General features: G+C 48.0%; 1 protein-coding gene across 1 annotated transcript in view; it reads left to right on the top strand.

Moving 5' to 3' along the window:
• The first annotated feature begins 12,493 nt into the window (after positions 1 to 12,493).
• The window catches only part of TNFRSF8 (TNF receptor superfamily member 8), a 38,987-nt gene continuing 33,804 nt past the window's right edge, over positions 12,494 to 17,676 (top strand). Inside the window, exons 1-2 of the mRNA XM_050789416.1 lie at positions 12,494 to 12,646; positions 17,581 to 17,671. Of these exons, the coding sequence (XP_050645373.1) occupies positions 12,511 to 12,646; positions 17,581 to 17,671 (227 nt within the window). The 5' untranslated portion in view covers positions 12,494 to 12,510. The remainder of the gene's footprint in view (positions 12,647 to 17,580; positions 17,672 to 17,676) is intronic.

Raw genomic sequence — 17,676 nt, forward strand, 5'->3', positions numbered from 1 at the left:
TGCCAACGCCCATTAACCATTGGTGGAGCTGCTCCTGGGGTGGTACATCTTGGTAGGTCTGGTCTGCTGCACCCTGGCAGAGCAGGCTGTGGGTGTTCTGAGAGGGTGACTTTAAAGGGACCCAGAGAGAGGAGCTGGGTGGGGTCAGATGATCAGGAAAGTTCCATGAGAAGATGGTATTTCAGCCTGATCTGGCTGGGCATGAAGGGTTCCCAGTGGGTGGAAGTGGAGATGGAGAAGCCACTTAGCCTGCAGGAAGAACATTTGTGTTAGTTTGCTGGGGCTGCCGTAACAAAGTACCACAGGCTGAGTGGCTTAAACCAGTGGTCCCCAACCTTTTTGGCACCAGGGACTGGTTTCATGGAAGACGATCTTTCCACGAAGTGGGGTCAGGGATGGTTTTGAGATGAAACTGTTCCATCTCAGATCATCAGGCATTAGAGTCTCATGAGGAGCGCGCAACCTAGATCCCTTGCGTGTGCAGTTCACAATAGGGTTTGCGCTCCTATGAGAATCTAATGCTGCCACTGATCTGTTAGGAGGTGTGGCCCAGGAGCTAATGCTTGCTCACTGTCACTCACCTCCTGCTGTGTGGCCCCGTTCCTAACAGGCCATGGACTGGTACTGGTCCCCAGCTGGCTTAAACAACAGAGATGTATTGTCTCATACTTCTGGAGGCCAGAAGTTGTAGATCAGGATGTTGGCAAGGCCATTCTCCCTCTCAAGGCTCTAGGGAAAGACTTGGCTTCTCTCTCAACTTCCAGTAGTTTCTTAGTTTGTGGCAGCATCACTCCAGTCTTCACATGGTGTTCTCCCTATGTGCATGTCTGTCTCTGTGTCTAAATTTCCCCTTTTCTTATTTATTTTATTTCATCTGTACTGTATTGTATTGTTTTAGAGACAGGGTTTTGCTCTGTCACCCAGGCTGGAGTGCAGTGGCACGATCATAGCCCACTGCAACCTCTAACTCCTGGGCTCAAGTGATCTTCCCACCTCAGCCTTTCTGAGTAGCTAGGAGTACAAGTGTGTACATCACACCTAGCTAATTTTCTATTGTTGTAGATGGGATCTTGCCATGTTGCCCAGACTAGTCTCCAACTCCTGGCCTCAAGTGATCCTCCCACTTCGGCCTCCTAAAGTGTTGGGATTACAGGCATGAGGCACCATGCCTGACAATGTCTAAATTTCCCCCTTTCTTTTTCTTTTTTTTTGAGATGGAGTTTCCCTCTGTTGCCCAGGCTGGAGTGCAGTGGTATAATCTCAGCTCACTGCAACCTCCACCTCCCAGGTTCAAGTGATTTTCCTGCCCCAGCCTCCTGAGTAGCTGGGATTACAGGGACATGCCACCATACCCGGCTAATTTTTGTATTTTTAGTAGAGATGGGGTTTCACTATGTTGGCCAGGCTGGTCTTGAACTCCTGACCTCAGGTGATCCGTCTGCCTCAGCCTCCCAAAGTCCTGGGATTACAAGCGTGAGCCACCGCGCTGGCCACATTTCCCCTTTTCATGAGAACACCAGTCAGGCCCACCCTAGCAACTTCATTTTAACTGGATTGCCTCTTTAAAGCCCCTATCTCCAAATAAAATCACATTCTGAGGTACTGGGGGTTAGGATTCTAGAATATCTTTTTTGGGGGGAGACACAGTTTAATCCATATCAACATTCAGGATGTATGAGGGATGTCAGAGAAAAGACCAAGGTGCCCAGACTGGCTGCAGTAGAGAGGGCGTGAAGTGAGCAATGTACTAGAATGCCAGACTGGGAAGGTGGAGGCACCGTGTGAGGCCTGGGAGTGCAGGCTGGGGAATGCTGTATGAATTAGGTTGACAGAACATGTTTTAATGAAATATGTGTGAGGCCCTATGATAGGGGAGGCATTGGTGAGTGGACATGGAAAGACTCATCCTCAAGGAGCTGACTTTTTTTTTTTGAGACGGGGTCTTGCTTTGTTGCCCAGGCTGGAGTGCAGTGGTGCAATCTCTGCTCACTGCAACCTCTGCCTCCTGGGTTCAAGTGATTCTCCTGCCTCAGCCTCCTGAGTAGCTGGGATTACAGGTGTGCACCACCACGCCTGGCTGATTTTTGTATTTTCAGTAGAGACGAGGTTTTACCGTGTTGGCCAGGCTGGTCTCAAACTCCTGACCTCAAATGATCCGCCTGGGCCAGGTGCAGTGGCTCATGCCTGTAATCCCAGCACTTTGGAAGGTCAAGGTGGGCGGATCATGAGATCAGGAGATCGAGACCATCTTGGCTAACACGGTGAAACCCCATCTCTACTAAAAATACAAACAATTAACCGGGTGTGGTGGTGATTGCCTGTAATCAAAGGTGGTGATTTCTGTATCAAAAAGAAAATAAAAATAAAAATAAAAGATTCGCCCGCCTCAGCCTTCCAAAGTGCTAGGATTACAGGCATGAGCCATTGCACCCGATGGAGCTGACGTTCTTATGGGGAATTAGACACTGTGAAGACTGAGCTCACAAATAAATGTGTGATTACGACAGTTAGGTGTTGAAGGGCAAGGAAATGAGTCTTTGTTTTTACTGGGAATCACGACCAAGGCTCTGAGACAGTGATGCTTTGATTATGATGTGAAGGCTGAGTGGGAGTTACTAGGGGAGAGGAGTATTCCTGGCAGAGGACCAGCTTGTGCAAAGGCCCTGGGGTGGCAGAAGCGAGCATGGCCCCTTTAGGGAACAGGGGAGGCCAGTGTGGCTAGAGATGAACGGGCAAGGGGGACATAGGTGAGCCGAACCTCACTGGCCATGGTAAGGACCCATCCTGGGAGCCATGAGAAGCCTTTGAAAGTTTTCAGCAAGGAATGATGGGGTCATATTTACCTCTCGGAAAGACTACTGGGGAACTACTGAAGTGTCTGAGTTAGAAAGCGACATCCATGAAGCTAGTTTTTTTTTTTTTTTTTTTTTTTTTGAGATGGAGTCTCACTCTATCGCCCAGGCTGGAGTGCAGTGACATGATCTCGGCTCACTGCAACCTCTGCCTCCCAGTTTCAAGCAATTCTCCTGCCTCAGCCTCCTGAGTAACTGGGATTACAAGCATGTACCACCACGCCCAGCTAATTTTTAGTAGAGACAGGGTTTCGCCATGTTGGCCAGGCTGGTCTTGAACTTATGACCTCAAATGATCCACGCGCCTCGGCCTCCCAAAGTGCTGGGATTACAGGTTTGACCCACTGTGCCTGGTCTGAAGTTAGTATTTTTGAGAGGTTCTTGTGTGTTGTACTAGGGCAGAGGTGCTTACCCTGAGGTCCGTGGACTCTCAAAGGTAGATTTCATGGGGAACATGAACCTGAATGGATTCAATTATTTTAATTAGCTTCTAGCTAAAATTCCCTTATGAATTCCTCCCATTATGAATTAAGGCAACAAAGCATAGTGGTAATTGGAGTACACAGCTCTGTCATCAGCAGAAATCATAGATATTCTCATATTCTATTACAGTGGCTGCAGATGTTGTGAAATGTTTGGACTCAACACTGCTTTGAAACTATGGAGTTATTTTATCCTATTATCTAATTAGTTTACAAAGAATCACATGTTACTGTGTCTTTTTTTTTTTTTTTTTTTTTTTTTTTTTTTTGAGATGGAGTTTTGTGCCTGTTGCCCAGGCTGGAGTGCAATGGCGCGATCTCGGCTCATTGCAACTTCCGCCTCCCGGGTTCAAGTGATTCTCCTGCCTCAGCCTCCCAAGTAGCTGAGATTACAGGTGCCTGCCATGACACCCGGCTAATTTTTGTATTTTTAGTGGAGACGGTGTTTCACCATGTTCACTAGGCTGGTCTTGAACTCCTGACCTCATGTGATCCACCCGCCTCGGCCTCCCAAAGTGCTGGGGTTACAGGCGTGAGCCACCGCGCCCGACCTGTTACTATATCTTATGTTATTAAGTTTAATGCTTTGATAACCATATTCTAATATAGTTGGATTCCTCTGTATTCCTACATATTCTATTTATGAATTCATGATTCTGTGCAGTGTCCACAGGCTTCCTTAGAATGATTAGGGGCACAAGAAATATTGGGAACCCCCTGGTCTAGATTATTTTCACTGTAACTGGCAAAAGGGCTCAAATAAGACAAAAGACAAATAATTGGCTCCATAACAGGGAAGTCCATGAACACCCTACATTCAGATGTTTGAATTATGTCCTCAGGAGCCCATTTCTCTCCAACTCTGGCTTCTGTTGGCTTCTGAGTCACCTCCTTCTTTGGCAAGTCCTGCCCACACCATGCCCACGCTTAGGCAGTGATGACCTGGGCAGCTCTGGGCTTACCCGGCCCTTTCAGCCAGGAATCCAGTAGATACTGGATTTTTATCCAGCTTATTGGCTGGCATGCCTGGGTCATGTGCCCATACTAAACCAATCACAGTGGTGAGGAACATGGAGTACTCTGATTGGCCTGTTGGGTCATGTGGCACTCTTGAGACAATTATATTGATGGGAAGAAGTATTCTGATTGGCCTGCTTGGGTCATGTGCTCATCCTGGAAGCAAGGTAGGCAGCGATTGCTGGATGACTTGTGTATCTCCAAATCAGGCTGGATTAGGGTCCTCGTGACAGGGGTGTCCAATCTGTTGGCTTCCCTGGGCCACACTGGAAGAAATGAATTTAGTCTAACACTAAGGATAGTGTTTTAGCTCTTAACTGACGAGCAAAAAAAAAAAAAAAAAAAAAAAAAATCTCATAATGTTTTAAGAAAGTTGCTGAGTTTGCGTTGGGCCTCATTCAAAACTGTCCTGGATCGAATGCGGCTCGTCCTGCGTTGGACAAGCTTGGTCTAGACTTTCATGGTCTAAAGTTATGACTCCGCTAATTCCTGCAGTGAGATAAGATCCCTGCAGAGAATGACAACCTGCTCATATAGGGCTTGTTGGGTGCCAGGGACTGTTGTAGTACTTTATACATATTTATCTTAGCAGTCCATTCAGTCCTTCCAAGAACACTAGGAGGTAGGTCCTATTACTAACTTAATAGTGCTAAATATATACACTTACTATGTACCCCCGCCCCCCCCCCCAAAACAGCGCTGACAAGGTCATTATCATGCAATTGGCAAATGGCAGCCCTAGAATCCCAGGCCCAGCTCTCTATAACTATCTTGCTTTTCCTTGCCTGCTAGGGGCTCTTAGGCTAGAGTTGCCCCTCCTGGGTGTCAGGGCTTCCATCCATAGCACAAGAATTGGACTGACACATTTCGCGGGTTGGAGGTGGAACTGGGAGGCGCTTCAGGGATGAGAGGTGTGGGGCATTGGGTTGTAAGGCCTTTGCTAAGTCAGCCTGGTTTGGAGCTTCTCTGTTTCTTTTTCAAGGGCTGTTCCCGACACAGCAGTGCCCACAGAGGCCTGCTGACTGCAGGAAGCAGTGTGAACCTGACTACTACCTGGATGAGGCCGGCCGCTGTACGGCCTGCGTGAGTTGTTCTCGAGGTAAGGGCCCTTGTTCTCTCTCCAGGGCCTCCTTCTAGGGAGCATGAGGGGTCCTCAGAGGAGAGGTGAAGAATCTGGAAGGTGGAGAGCATCATGATTTGACGTCTGTTCTCTGAGTTGTCCTCCTGGTACCTCAGTTTACCTCTCTGCGTTTGTGATTTGATATCAGCCATGACCTTTTGCGTCCATACTCTCACGGAGACTTAACATGTTCCCTGGAGGAGAAGACTCACATTTTTTTGAGTTTAATCCTCACCACAGCTCTAGGGACGATTTCTTGCTTATCCTTGCTTTACAATGAGGAATTTGAGGATAGTGAGGTTAAGGGCCTTTCCAAAGTTACAGAACTCTGGTAAGTGGCAGAACTGGAGTTTGAGTTGTGGCCTGACGCCAAGAGCTGTGTACTTTTCCTAGGACCACAGGACTTCCAGGGAAACTGTTTCAATATGACCTTTTTTTTTTTTTTTTTTTTTTTTTTTTTTTTTTTTTGAGACGGAGTTTCGCTCTGTCCCCCAGGCTGGAGTGCAGTGACCGGATCTCAGCTCACTGCAAGCTCCGCCTCCAGGGTTTACGCCATTCTCCCGCCTCAGCCTCCCGAGTAGCTGGGACTACAGGCACCCGCCACCTCGCCCGGCTAGTTTTTTGTATTTTTTAGTAGAGACGGGGTTTCACCGTGTTAGCCAGGGTGGTCTCGATCTCCTGACCCCGTGATCCGCCCGTCTCGGCCTCCCAAAGTGCTGGGATTACAGGCTTGAGCCACCGCGCCCGGCCCAAAGAAGGAATTTTAAGAGAATGGCAACATCTTATTTATGACATTAAAATGATAATATTTTTTTTTTTTTTTTTTTTTTTTTTTTTTTTGAGACGGAGTCTCACGCTGTTGCCCAGGCTGGAGTGCAGTGGCGCAATCTCGGCTCACTGCAAGCTCCGCCTCCCGGGTTCCCGCCATTCTCCTGCCTCAGCCTCCTGAGTAGCTGGGACTACAGGCGCCCGCCACCGCGCCCGGCTAATTTTTTGTATTTTTAGTAGAGACGGGGTTTCACTGTGGTCTCGATCTCCTGACCTTGTGATCCGCCCGCCTCGGCCTCCCAAAGTGCTGGGATTACAGGCTTGAAAATGATAATATTTAATTTTAATCAAAAGTATCAGAAAAAGAAACCAAAGTGAAACAGAAGAATGCCAGACCTCAGTCAGATTAATGTATTTTCAGCAAAAGATATTGCAGTTCCTTTAAAAAAACCCCCTCTAAAATTAAGAAAAGAGGTTATGAAAATCAGTAAGTGGTTAATAATCATTTCAGGAACTACTGTCTCTTGCGGTAAAGGTACAATCTGCTTATTTCGAGTTTTGGACAGTAGAGAATAGATTGACTCCCTGTAACAAAGAACAGAGCAATTATTTTTCCCCACCTCCTCATCCTCTTCCTGACTTTTATTGCTTACACAATTTTTACTTTGTCGTAATCTATAATGTTTATATTCTCATCTGCAACCATAAGCCCCTTGGCATGTTAGCCTGAAAATTTTTTATTATTCATGATGAGTTTATTTGGCACAATTTCTCCATTCCTGAGTTTTTCACTTCGATTCATCATTTGAGTGATTGGATTACACTGTCAGGTGGATTTTTCAAGAAGGGCTCAATATTCTCTGAGTTATTTCATGTTTGAGGATGCTTGTCTGTTGCTTATATTTTTGTTCTCTTTTTTACTTTTTGAGACAGAGTCTGACTCTGTCGCCCAGGCTGGAGTGCAGTGGTGCGATCTCGGCTCACTACAACCTCCACCTCCTGGGTTCAAGCGATTCTTCTGCCTCAGTCTCCTGAGTAGCTGAGATTACAGGGATGTGCCACCACGTCCGGCTAATTTTTGTATTTTTAGTAGAGATGGGGTTTCATCATGTTGCCCGGGCTGGTCTCAAACTCCTGACCTCAAGTGATCCACCCGCCTCAGCCTCCCAAAGTGTTGGGATTACAGGCGTGAGCCACCACGCCCGGCCCAATTTCTTTCTTTACATTTTAAGACAGGGTCTCACTTTGTTGTCCAGGCTGGCCTTAAACTCCAGGGCTCAAGTGTTCCTCCTGCCTCGGCCTCCCGAGTAGCTGGGGCTGCAGGTGCATACCGCTGCACCCAACTTACAATTTTTTTGTGTGTCTCTGAGGATATAAATTATAGTCATGCATTGCTTAATGACAGGAATACATTCTGACAAATGTGTCAGGCAATTCTGTCATTGTGCAAACATCCTAGAGTAGTGTACTTACACACACCTACATGATGTAGCCTACTGCGCACCTAGGCTCTATGGCAGATCCTTTTGCTCCTAAGCTACAAATCTGCACAGCACACGACTGTCCTGAATACTGTAGGCAACTGTGACACAATAGTAAGTATCTGTGTATCTAAACATAGAAAAGGTGCAGTAAAAATACGATATAGGCCGGGTGCAGTGGCTCACACCTGTAATCCCAGCACTTTGGGAGGCCGAGGCGGGTGGATCACCTGAGGTCAGGAGTTCGAGACCAGCCTGGCCAGCATGGCGAAACCCCATCTCTACTAAAAATACAAAAATTAGCCTGGTGTGGTGGCACGTGCCTGTAGTCCCAGCTACTCGGGGGGCTGAAGCAGGAGAATTGCTTGAACCTGGGAGGCAGAGGTTGCAGTGCACCAAGACTATGTCACTGTACTCCAGCCTGGGTGACAGAGCGAGGCACCATCTTAAAAAAAAAAAAGGCATGAAATATAAAAGATGGCACATTTATACAGGGCACTTACCATGAATGGAACTTGCAGGACACGAAGTTGTTCTGGGTGAGTCAATGAGTAAGTGGTGGGTGAGTGTGATGGCCTAGGGCATTACTATACACTATATAGTACATTTTATCAATGCCGTACTTTATCAATGCCGTACACTTAGGCTACACTAAATTTATAAGACATATTTTTCTTTCTTCAATAATATATTAAACAACTTTTTCACTTTATAAACTTTAACTTTTTAAACTTTGGCTCTTTTCTAATAACACTTAGCTTAAAGCGCAAACACATTGTACAGCTGTACAAAAATATTTTCTTTATAGCCTTATTCAATACACTCTTTTATATTTTAAATTTTTATTATTTTTAATATTTTTAAGTTATATGCTGAGACACAAACACTTACATTATCCGAGGCAGGATCATCGGAATCACTGTCTTCCTCCTCTGAATCTTGTCCCATTGGCAGGGCGCGGTGGCTTACACCTGTAATCCCAGCACTTTGGGAGGCCGAGGTGGGCAGATCACTTGAGGTCAGGAGTTCAAGACCAGCCTGGTCAACATGGTGAAATCCTGTTTCTACTAAAAATATAAAAATTAGCTGGGTATGTTGGCATGCGCCTGTAATCCCAGCTAATCAGGAGGCTGAGGCAGGAGAATCACTTGAACCTGGGAGGCAGAGGTTGCAATGAGCCGAGATTGCGCCACTGCACTCCAGCCTGGATGACAGAACGAGACTCTGTCTCAAAAAAAAAAAAAAAAAAGAAAGAAAAAGATAAAAAGAAATGAATCTTGTCCCATTGGAAGGTCTTCAGGGGCGGTAACATGCATGGAGTGCCATCTCCTATGGTGACAATGCCTTCTTCTGGAGATCTCCTGAAGGACTTATCTGAGGCTGTATTACAATTAACTTTTTTTTTTTTAAATAAGTGAGAGTACAAGAATTGGACTGACATATTTTGGGGGTTAGAGGTGGAGCTGGGAGGGGCTTCAGGGATTATCTAAAATAATGATAAGGCCAGGCTTGGTGGCTCATGCCTGCAGTCTCAGCACTTCGGGAGGCCCGCCTGGGAGGATTGCTTGAGGTCAGGAGTTTGAGACCCGCCAGGCAACACAGCGAGACCTCCATCTCTACAAAAAATAAAATAAATTAGCTGGGTGTGGTGGCATGTGCCTGTAGTCCCAGCTACTCAGGAGGCTGAGGTGGGAGGATTGCTTGAGCATAGGAGGTTGAGCCTGCAGTGATCTGTGATCGTGCCACTGCACTCCAGCCTGGGCAACACAGCAAGACCCTGTTTAAAAAAAAAGTGATAAAAAGTATAGTACTGTAAGTACATAAACCAGCAATATAGCTTTTTATTATCATTATCAAGTATTATGTACTATCCATAATTGCATGTGCTATGCAGCACTTTTATAGAACTGGCAGTGCAGTAGGTTTGTTTACACCAACTTCTCCACAAACACAGGAGTAAAGCGTGTGCTGTGACCTTGCTATGGCTATGACATCACTAGGCAATAAGAATTTTTCAGCTCCATTATAATCTCTCTCTCTCTTTTTTTTTTTTTGAGATGGAATCCCACTGTGTTGCCCAGGCTGGAGTGCAATGGTACAATCTCGGCTCCCTGCAACCTGGGTTCAAGCGATTCTCCTGTCTCAGCCTCTCGAGTAGCTGGGATTACAGGCATGTACCACCACGCCTGGCTAACTTTTGTATTTTTTTAATAGAGGTGGGGTTTCACCATGTTGGCCAGGCTGATCTTGAACTCCTGACCTCAGGTTATGCGCCCTCCTCAACCTTCCACAGTGCTGGGATTACAGGTGTGAGCCACTGTGCCCGGCCTCCATTATGATCTTATGGGACCATCATCATGTACAGCATCCATCGTTGACTGAAGCGTTGCTCTGCCGTGCGTGAATGTATCGTTTCTAATGTTTTGTTCTGTTTTTCCTCTTTTCTGCCTCCTTGAGTGTTAGTTCTCTTTGCATTCAGACCTCCTCTTCCTTGGCGCTGGTTTTCCTCTGATGTTTGGTGACTTCTAGTTCTGTGCACATCATATCTCATGATGTGGGTGGTCTGCAAATGGAGCCTCTGAAACCCACCTCTAAGGGCCGTAGGGCTCAGGTGGGGCTGCAGTAGTCTCTTTGCGGGGAGACGCGTGGCCTCTGCTGTGTGGCATGAGTCCATGAGGAGCTACCCAGAGCCTTCCCCTCTTCTTCAGTGAGTCCTCCTTGGCTGTATTCTGGGCTGTGGTCTCCTTTGCTCTGATCTCCTCTGTCCTCTGCCTTCCATATTTCGGGGAGTTGTCTTCATTTCGGATCTGCCAAAGTTGCCCCTTCTTGGTCTCCAGGCCTGTTACACATTAATTATTAGTTTTACCATTGCTATGTTGTTGTTGTTATTGTTTTTTTTTTTTTTTTTTTTTTTTTTTTGAGATGGAGTCTCGCTCTTTTGCCCAGGCTGGAGTGAAGCAGGGCGATCTCAACTCACTGCAACCTCCACCTCCTGGGTTCAAGGCATTCTCCCATCTCAGCCTCCCGAGTAGCTGGGATTATAGGTGCCCGCCACCACACCCGGCTAATTTTTGTATTTTCAGTAGAGGCGGGTTCACTATGTTGGCCGGACTGGTCTCAAACTCCTGACCTCAGGTGATCTGCCCACCTTGGCCTCCCAAAGTGCTGGGATTACAAGTGTGAGCCACCACTCCCGGCCTAACTGTACTTTTTATGTCTGTTAACCAACCTGTGATTTCCTGCTTTTTCTGTCTGCACTTGTTATTATCTGTCTTTTTGATTCTAGTCATTCTAGTGGATATGAAGTGGTATCTCACTGTGATTTTGACTTGCATTTCCTTAATGGCTAACGGTTGTACATTTTTCATGTGTTTATTGGCCAGCTGTGTATCTTCTTTAGAGAAATGTCTATTCCAATCCTTTGTCCTTTAAAAAAAATTAATAAACTATTTCTGGCTGGGCACAGTGGCTCATGCCTGTAATCCCAGCACTTTGAGAGGCTGAGGCGGGTGGATCACCTGAGGTCAGGGGTTTGAGACCATCCTGGCCAATGTGGTGAAACCCCATCTCTACTAAAAATACCAAAAAATTAGCTGGGCATGGTGGTACGCCCCTGTAATCCCAGCCCAGGAGGTTTAGGCAGGAGAATTGCTTGAACCTGGGAGATGGAGGCTGCGGTGAGCCGAGATAGCACCACTGCACTCCAGCCTGGGTGACAGAGTGAGACTCTGTCTTAAAAAAAAAATTAATAAATGATTTCTTGAAGCAATTTTAGATTTACAAGAAAATTGAACAGAAAATACAGAGTTCCCATATACCTTCTATCCCCTTCCCAGTCTCCCACAGTTTCCCCTATTTTTTGTTTGAAACAGGGTATCACTCTGTTGCCCAGGCTGGAGTGCAGTGGTGCAATCACAGCTCTTTACAGCCTCAACCTCCTGGCTTCAAGCGATCCTCCCGCCTCAGCCTCCCAAGTAGCTGGGACTACAGGCATGTGCTACCATGCCTGGCTAATTTTTTTTTTTTTTTTTTTTTTTTTTAGAGACAGGATTTCGCCATGTTGCCCAGGCTGGTCTGGAATTCCTGAGGGCAAATGGTCCTCCTGCCTCGGCCTCCCAAAGTGCTGGGATGAAAGGCGTGAGCCACTGCGCCCGGCCTCCCCTGTCATGAACACCTGGCATTAGTGTTGCACAGTTGTTAGCATGGGTGACCCGATAATGATGCATTATTCTTACTAACAATGCGTTATTATTACTAACAATGTCCGTAGTTTACATCAGGGTTCACTCTTGGTGTTGCCCATTCTAGGGCTTTAGAAAAATGGATGATGACACGTGCCCACCATCACAGTGGCATCCGGAATATTTTCACTGCCCCAAATGTGTCCTGAGCTCATCGCTTCATCTCTCCCTCCCCCTGAACCTCTGGCAGCTACTGGTCTTTTTACTGTCTCGATAGTTTTGTCTTTTCCAGAAATGTCATGTAGTTGGAATCAGTGTGTAGCCTTTTCAGACTGGTGTCTTTCATTTAGCAATGTGCGTCTAAGTTTCCTTCATGCCTTTTTTTTTTTGTATTTAAAAAAATTGGTACATTAATTTATTTTGATTTTTAATCCAATTTTAGTGGTCACCAGGGGGGTGAGCTGGGAGGTGGAGGCTGCACTGTGGCTGCCTGTGGAGAGAGGCTGACTGCTCTCTCTCCCTCATCTCAAGAGCTCTCTGGAGAGACGCCTTTCTTCTGTTCCCCTCTGTGACACCGTCTGTGTCCTTTCAGACGACCTCGTGGAGAAGATGCCGTGTGCGTGGAACTCCTCCCGTGTCTGCGAATGTCAGCCTGGCATGTTCTGTGCCGTGTCTGTCGTCAACTCCTGTGCCCGCTGCTTCTTCCATTCTGTCTGCCCAGCAGGGATGATTGTCAAGTTCCCAGGTCAGTGTCCCCACCCTCGGCCCAGGACAGAGATCTGTGCCGTTGCTGCTGCACCTTTCGCCCATCCCCGTGCACTACTGACTTCCGACCTCCTGCTTCCCGGAGCCTGTCGGACAGATCGTGTCTCCTTTGGCGATGGGCCAGGGGTGTACCCAGCACCCAGCCCTTCTGCTGCCCTCCCCCATCTTGTGTTCCAGGTACAGAGAGACCCTGCTGTCCCCTGGCATAGACCTGGCTGGAGGAGGTCTTGGTTTGGTTTGAGGCTCAAGGCAGAGGTTATCTGATGCCCCCTAAACAAGAAGGAAACCTCAAGTCTCTATCCTGGGAGTTCCCTGGAAGATTGGGGTTGATTTCACCCTTTCAGGTTCAGGGCATTGGGAGTTAGAGGTGCTGAGAGATCCGGCTCCGGGCTCAAGCCTTGAGAAACTTGGGTTTCTTTTCCAACTTACCATGTGACCTCAGACAAGTTTCTTACTTCTCTGACTTCTACTTCTCTGATAGTACAAGGTGTCGAGGCTGCTCGTAACCAGAGAAGGGGTACGGGCCACAGAAACTGTCTGGGTGGCATTGGGACCATCTTCCGGAAGGGAGGCATGAGGAGTGGGTGGGCTTTGGAGCACAGCACGAAGTGGGTGCCGCAGCTGCAGCGTGCATGGAGCCGGGGAGACGGGCTCAGAGGCAGCCCCGTGTCCATGGAGGAGAAAAGTACCACGAAGTTCCTGTGGTTTCTCCCCCAGCCGGGTCCTTCTCTGGAGTCCCATGCCCTGTTGTGCAGACCTGGGGATTGGCAGTCACCCCCATCGCTACCACTGTCTGCCCCTGTTGTCCTTCCCCTCTTCCCTCATCTTTCACAGCCAGCCCGTCCTCGAGTCTTGTAGACTTGGCCCCCAATTATCTTCCCCACCTTCTCACCCCCAGTTCCTTCTCTTATACAGCCCCCAGGGCAGACAGTCAGAATGACTCTTGTAAGACCAAATCTGAATCTGATCCTCTCTGTCTGTCTCTCTGTCTCTCTCTCTCTCACACACACACACACACACACACACACACACACACACACACGGGTATATACCTGAAATGCTTCAGTATCTTCCTGTTACTCTAAAGATAAGGACACAAGGCCAGGTGTGGTGGCTCACGCCTGTAATCCCAGCACTTTGGGAGGCCGAGGCAGGCAGATCACTTGAGGTCAGGGGTTCAAGACCATCCTGGCCAACATGGTGAAAACTCGTCTCTACTAAAAATACAAAAATTAGCCAGGCATGGAGGCAGGCACCTATAATCCCATCTACTCGGGAGGCTGAGGCAGGGAAATCACTTGAACCTGGGAGGTAGAGGTTGCAGTGAGCCAAGATCACGCCATTGTACTCCAGCCTGGGCAACAAGAGTGAGACTCCATCTCAAAAAAACAAAACAAAAAAAAAAAAAAAAAAAGAAAAAAGAAAACTCCAGGGACTCACCACTGTGTCCTTCTGGTCCCAAGGCCCTCAGTTGACCTACCTTCTTCTCTTCGTCTTTCAGAGTCTTCTTACATTTATTTTGTACGTAATGTCCAGGGCTTTTGGCAGTTCTTGGTGGGAGGACGGGGGAAAAACGTGCCTACGCCATCTTCCCAGAATCAGTCTCAGGATGTGATCCCAACACAGCCCCCTCCTTTCTCCCAGCCCCAGCTCTCAGCACCAAACTGTCACTCTCTGGGCCCCACCTGCGCTGCCCTTCTTCCAGGTCGGGGGATGTTGTGCTTCTCTGTCCCACCCGGCCTCTGCACGTGCTGTTCTCTCTGTCAGAGACACCCTTCCCTCCTCATTCACTTAGTCAAGTCCTTCTCCGCCCTGAGCTCTCCATCCCACTTCCTCAAGAGGCCTTCCCTGGCCTCTCACTAGGGAAGCCGGCAGCACTGTGTCCTTTGCAAATGTGGATATAATCTTCTCTCTGTCTCTTGGTTTGATCAATGTCTGTCTCCCTCCCTGGCTGGAAGCTTCCTGAGGGCAAAGACCATGCCCCTGGTGTTCATCAGCATCTCCCCACTGCCTGATCAAATGCTAGGCATGGCACCTGCTCCCCATAGAAATTCATTGAATTAAGATATGGGGGCACCTGACAGGGAGATCCAGGCTTGGGGTGGGTGGAGTTCAAATCTGGTCATATTCCCCTTGGATCAGGTGAGAGCGCTCTGCTGAGGAAATGCTGAGGCCTGCCACCCATAAGCAGGGGAGAGTGCCGCAGTAGACTGGGCAGCAGATACCTAGGATTTTGCAAACATTTGCACTTGTGGGGCATGTTCCCACCTGTCTCTGGACCTCAGTCTCCCCATCTGTCAAATGAGGGAGTGCAGCTGAAGGCCTTGGGGGCCTCTCCAAAAAGGCCAAACTTCCAAAAAGTTTTCAGCTCAGAAACTTTTGTATCTTTGTGAAAAACATCTTGAGTTCAGTTGTTCCAGCCGAGGCTTCCTGCTGGAGGGACTGTCTGGGCGGTGTTCCTGAGACTGCCACACGGCGGCGCCAGAGGCCTCCCTTTGCTACCCCTGGACCCGAGCTGCCCAATGCCCGTGGCAAGTGGCCACGCACTTAAAATGCAGCTAGGGACCGGGTGTGGTGGCTCACACCTGTAATCCCAGCATTTTGGGAGGCCGAGCCAGGCTGATCACTTGAAGTCAGGAGTTTGATACCAGCCTGGCCAATATGGTGAAATCTCGTCTCTACTAAAAATGCAAAAATTGGCCAGGTGTGGTGGCGGGTACTTGTAATCCCAGATACTCGGGAGGCTGAGGCATAAGAATTGCTTGAATCCGGGAGATGGAGGTTGCAGTGAGCTGAGATTGTGCCACTGCACTCCAACCTGGGCAACAGAGTTAGACTCTGTTTCAAAACAACAACAACAACAACAACAAACAATAAAAATAACAAAAAAATGCAGCTAAGTCTGTATTGAGAAGTGCTGTGTATATAATATGCACTGGATTTCAAAAACTTAATATAAACAAGAATATAATTAATTATTTTTATATTGATTGCCTGCAAACATGATATTTTAGATATACTGGGTTAAATAAATATACTGTGAAAATTAATTAATTGCACTTATTTCTTTTTACCTTTTAAAATGTGGCTCCTAGAATATTTGAGCTGGCCTGTGTGACTCACATACTTCCGTTGGACAGCACTGTTTTAGAAGTGTTCTAATCTCAGCTGCCAAACCCTCGTTAATCTCTGAGGTCCCCTGTGGACTCACCCATGGGGTAGCTCTCAGGGCTTGTGTTTTTCCAGCTGTAAAATGGAAAGCAGTTTCTGCCTCCAATCAGCCAAGCCCCACGCTAAGAGCCTTCACTGGCTGTCTCTCCTGAAATTCTCAAGTCTCCGTAAGACAGACAGTATTAGCCCCATTTTCCAGGTGTGGAAATCGAGGTTTGGAGATGGCAGGTAAATTGCCTGCAAAGACAGAGCAGGAAATGCCTAAGCTTAGGTGTCGCCTCTCCACCATGCTGCAGAACACGAGAGGTCAGCATTGCTCGCGCCCACCTCCACGGAAACCTTCAGAGCGAAGTCCCACACATACGGGTCACTTTTCTTTTTTGTGTGTGACAGTACCCGCCACCACGCCCAGCTAATTTTTTGAGATTTTAGTAGAGATGGGGTTTCACTATGTTGGCCAGGCTGGTCTCAAACTCCTGACCTTGTGATCCACCCGCCTTGGCCTCCCAAAGTGTTGGGATTACAGGCGTGAGCCACCGCACCCGGTGACATACAGGTCAACTTCTAAGTGATGGAACAGGAGTCTAGATGGGGGTAAGGACACAGCATTTACCAGACGTGTCACACAGTGTGATGGGCACCTCATGTGCACTCTTCTGTTTATCCTGACGACAGCCTGGTGAAGTGTGTATGATTACAATCATTTGACTGGACTGGGCATGGTGGCTTACACCTGTAATCCCAGTACTTTGGGAGGCTGAGGAGGGTGGATCACCTGAGGTCAGGAGTTCAAGACCAGCCTGGCCAACATGGCGAAATCCTGTCTCTACTAAAAATACAAAAATCAGCCGGGCATGGTTGCGGGCACCTGTAATCCCAGATACTTGGGAGGCTGAGGCAGGAGAATTGCTTGAACCTGGGAGGCAGAGGTTGCAGTGAGCCGAGATTGCATCTCTGCACTCCAGCCTGGGTGACAGAGCAAGGCTCTGTCTCAAATAAATGAATAAGTAAATAAAACTGACTTTCCTGGCACAGTTAGGACATGACAGGCAAACTCAGGGGCACTGGATGGATGATGCGTGTGTTTTCTTCTCCACTCTGCTTCCATCCAGCATTCTCCAGGACTCCTTGGATTGCAAGTAGCAAAATCCCCGATTTTTTAGCACGTGTAGCTTAAAAGTCTGGGGGTAGCTCTGAGAAGCTTCAGGCATGGCTGGATCCGGGGCTCTGTCTTGCCCCATCTCTCACCTCTGTTTTCCTCTCTGTTGGTTTGTCTACAAGATACTTACTGGCAGCTCTGCCCAGCGCCAGTGGGAAGACAACTTCCCTTTCTTACATTTTTAATATCCAAAAACCAAAACCTTTAAATCCCAAACCAGAATCTTTAAATTCTGCCTCACAGGCTTGGGTCAGATGTCCATCCCTGAACTGGCTTATCATGGTCAGAGGAGTGGAATGGATTGATTGGTCCAGCCTGGTCTCATGGCCATTCCTGGAAAGGGGGTTCAGTCGGTCCCGACCCCTAACCACAGATGCTGAGATCAGAGGGGAGTAATTCTCCAGGGAAAGGTAGGCTGCTTTACTCCAACGGAAAACAGGTGCCAGGCAGGCGCCACCTCCAGATGACCACTGCGTTTTCCAAGGACCCCATCTCCAACTCTGGACTGTGGTAGTGAAGCGTGTATTCCGGGAGAATTTGGGTCCCCAACACCGATTCTGAAGGCACTGCTGTCCCCGCTGCAGGCACGGCGCAGAAGAACACGGTCTGTGAACCAGCTTCCCCAGGCGCCAGCCCTGCCTGTGCCAGCCCGGAGAACTGCAAGGAACCCTCCAGGTGAC

The sequence above is a fragment of the Macaca thibetana genome, chromosome 1 (genome assembly GCF_024542745.1).
Source record: "Macaca thibetana thibetana isolate TM-01 chromosome 1, ASM2454274v1, whole genome shotgun sequence".
Taxonomy (NCBI): Eukaryota; Metazoa; Chordata; class Mammalia; order Primates; family Cercopithecidae; genus Macaca; species Macaca thibetana.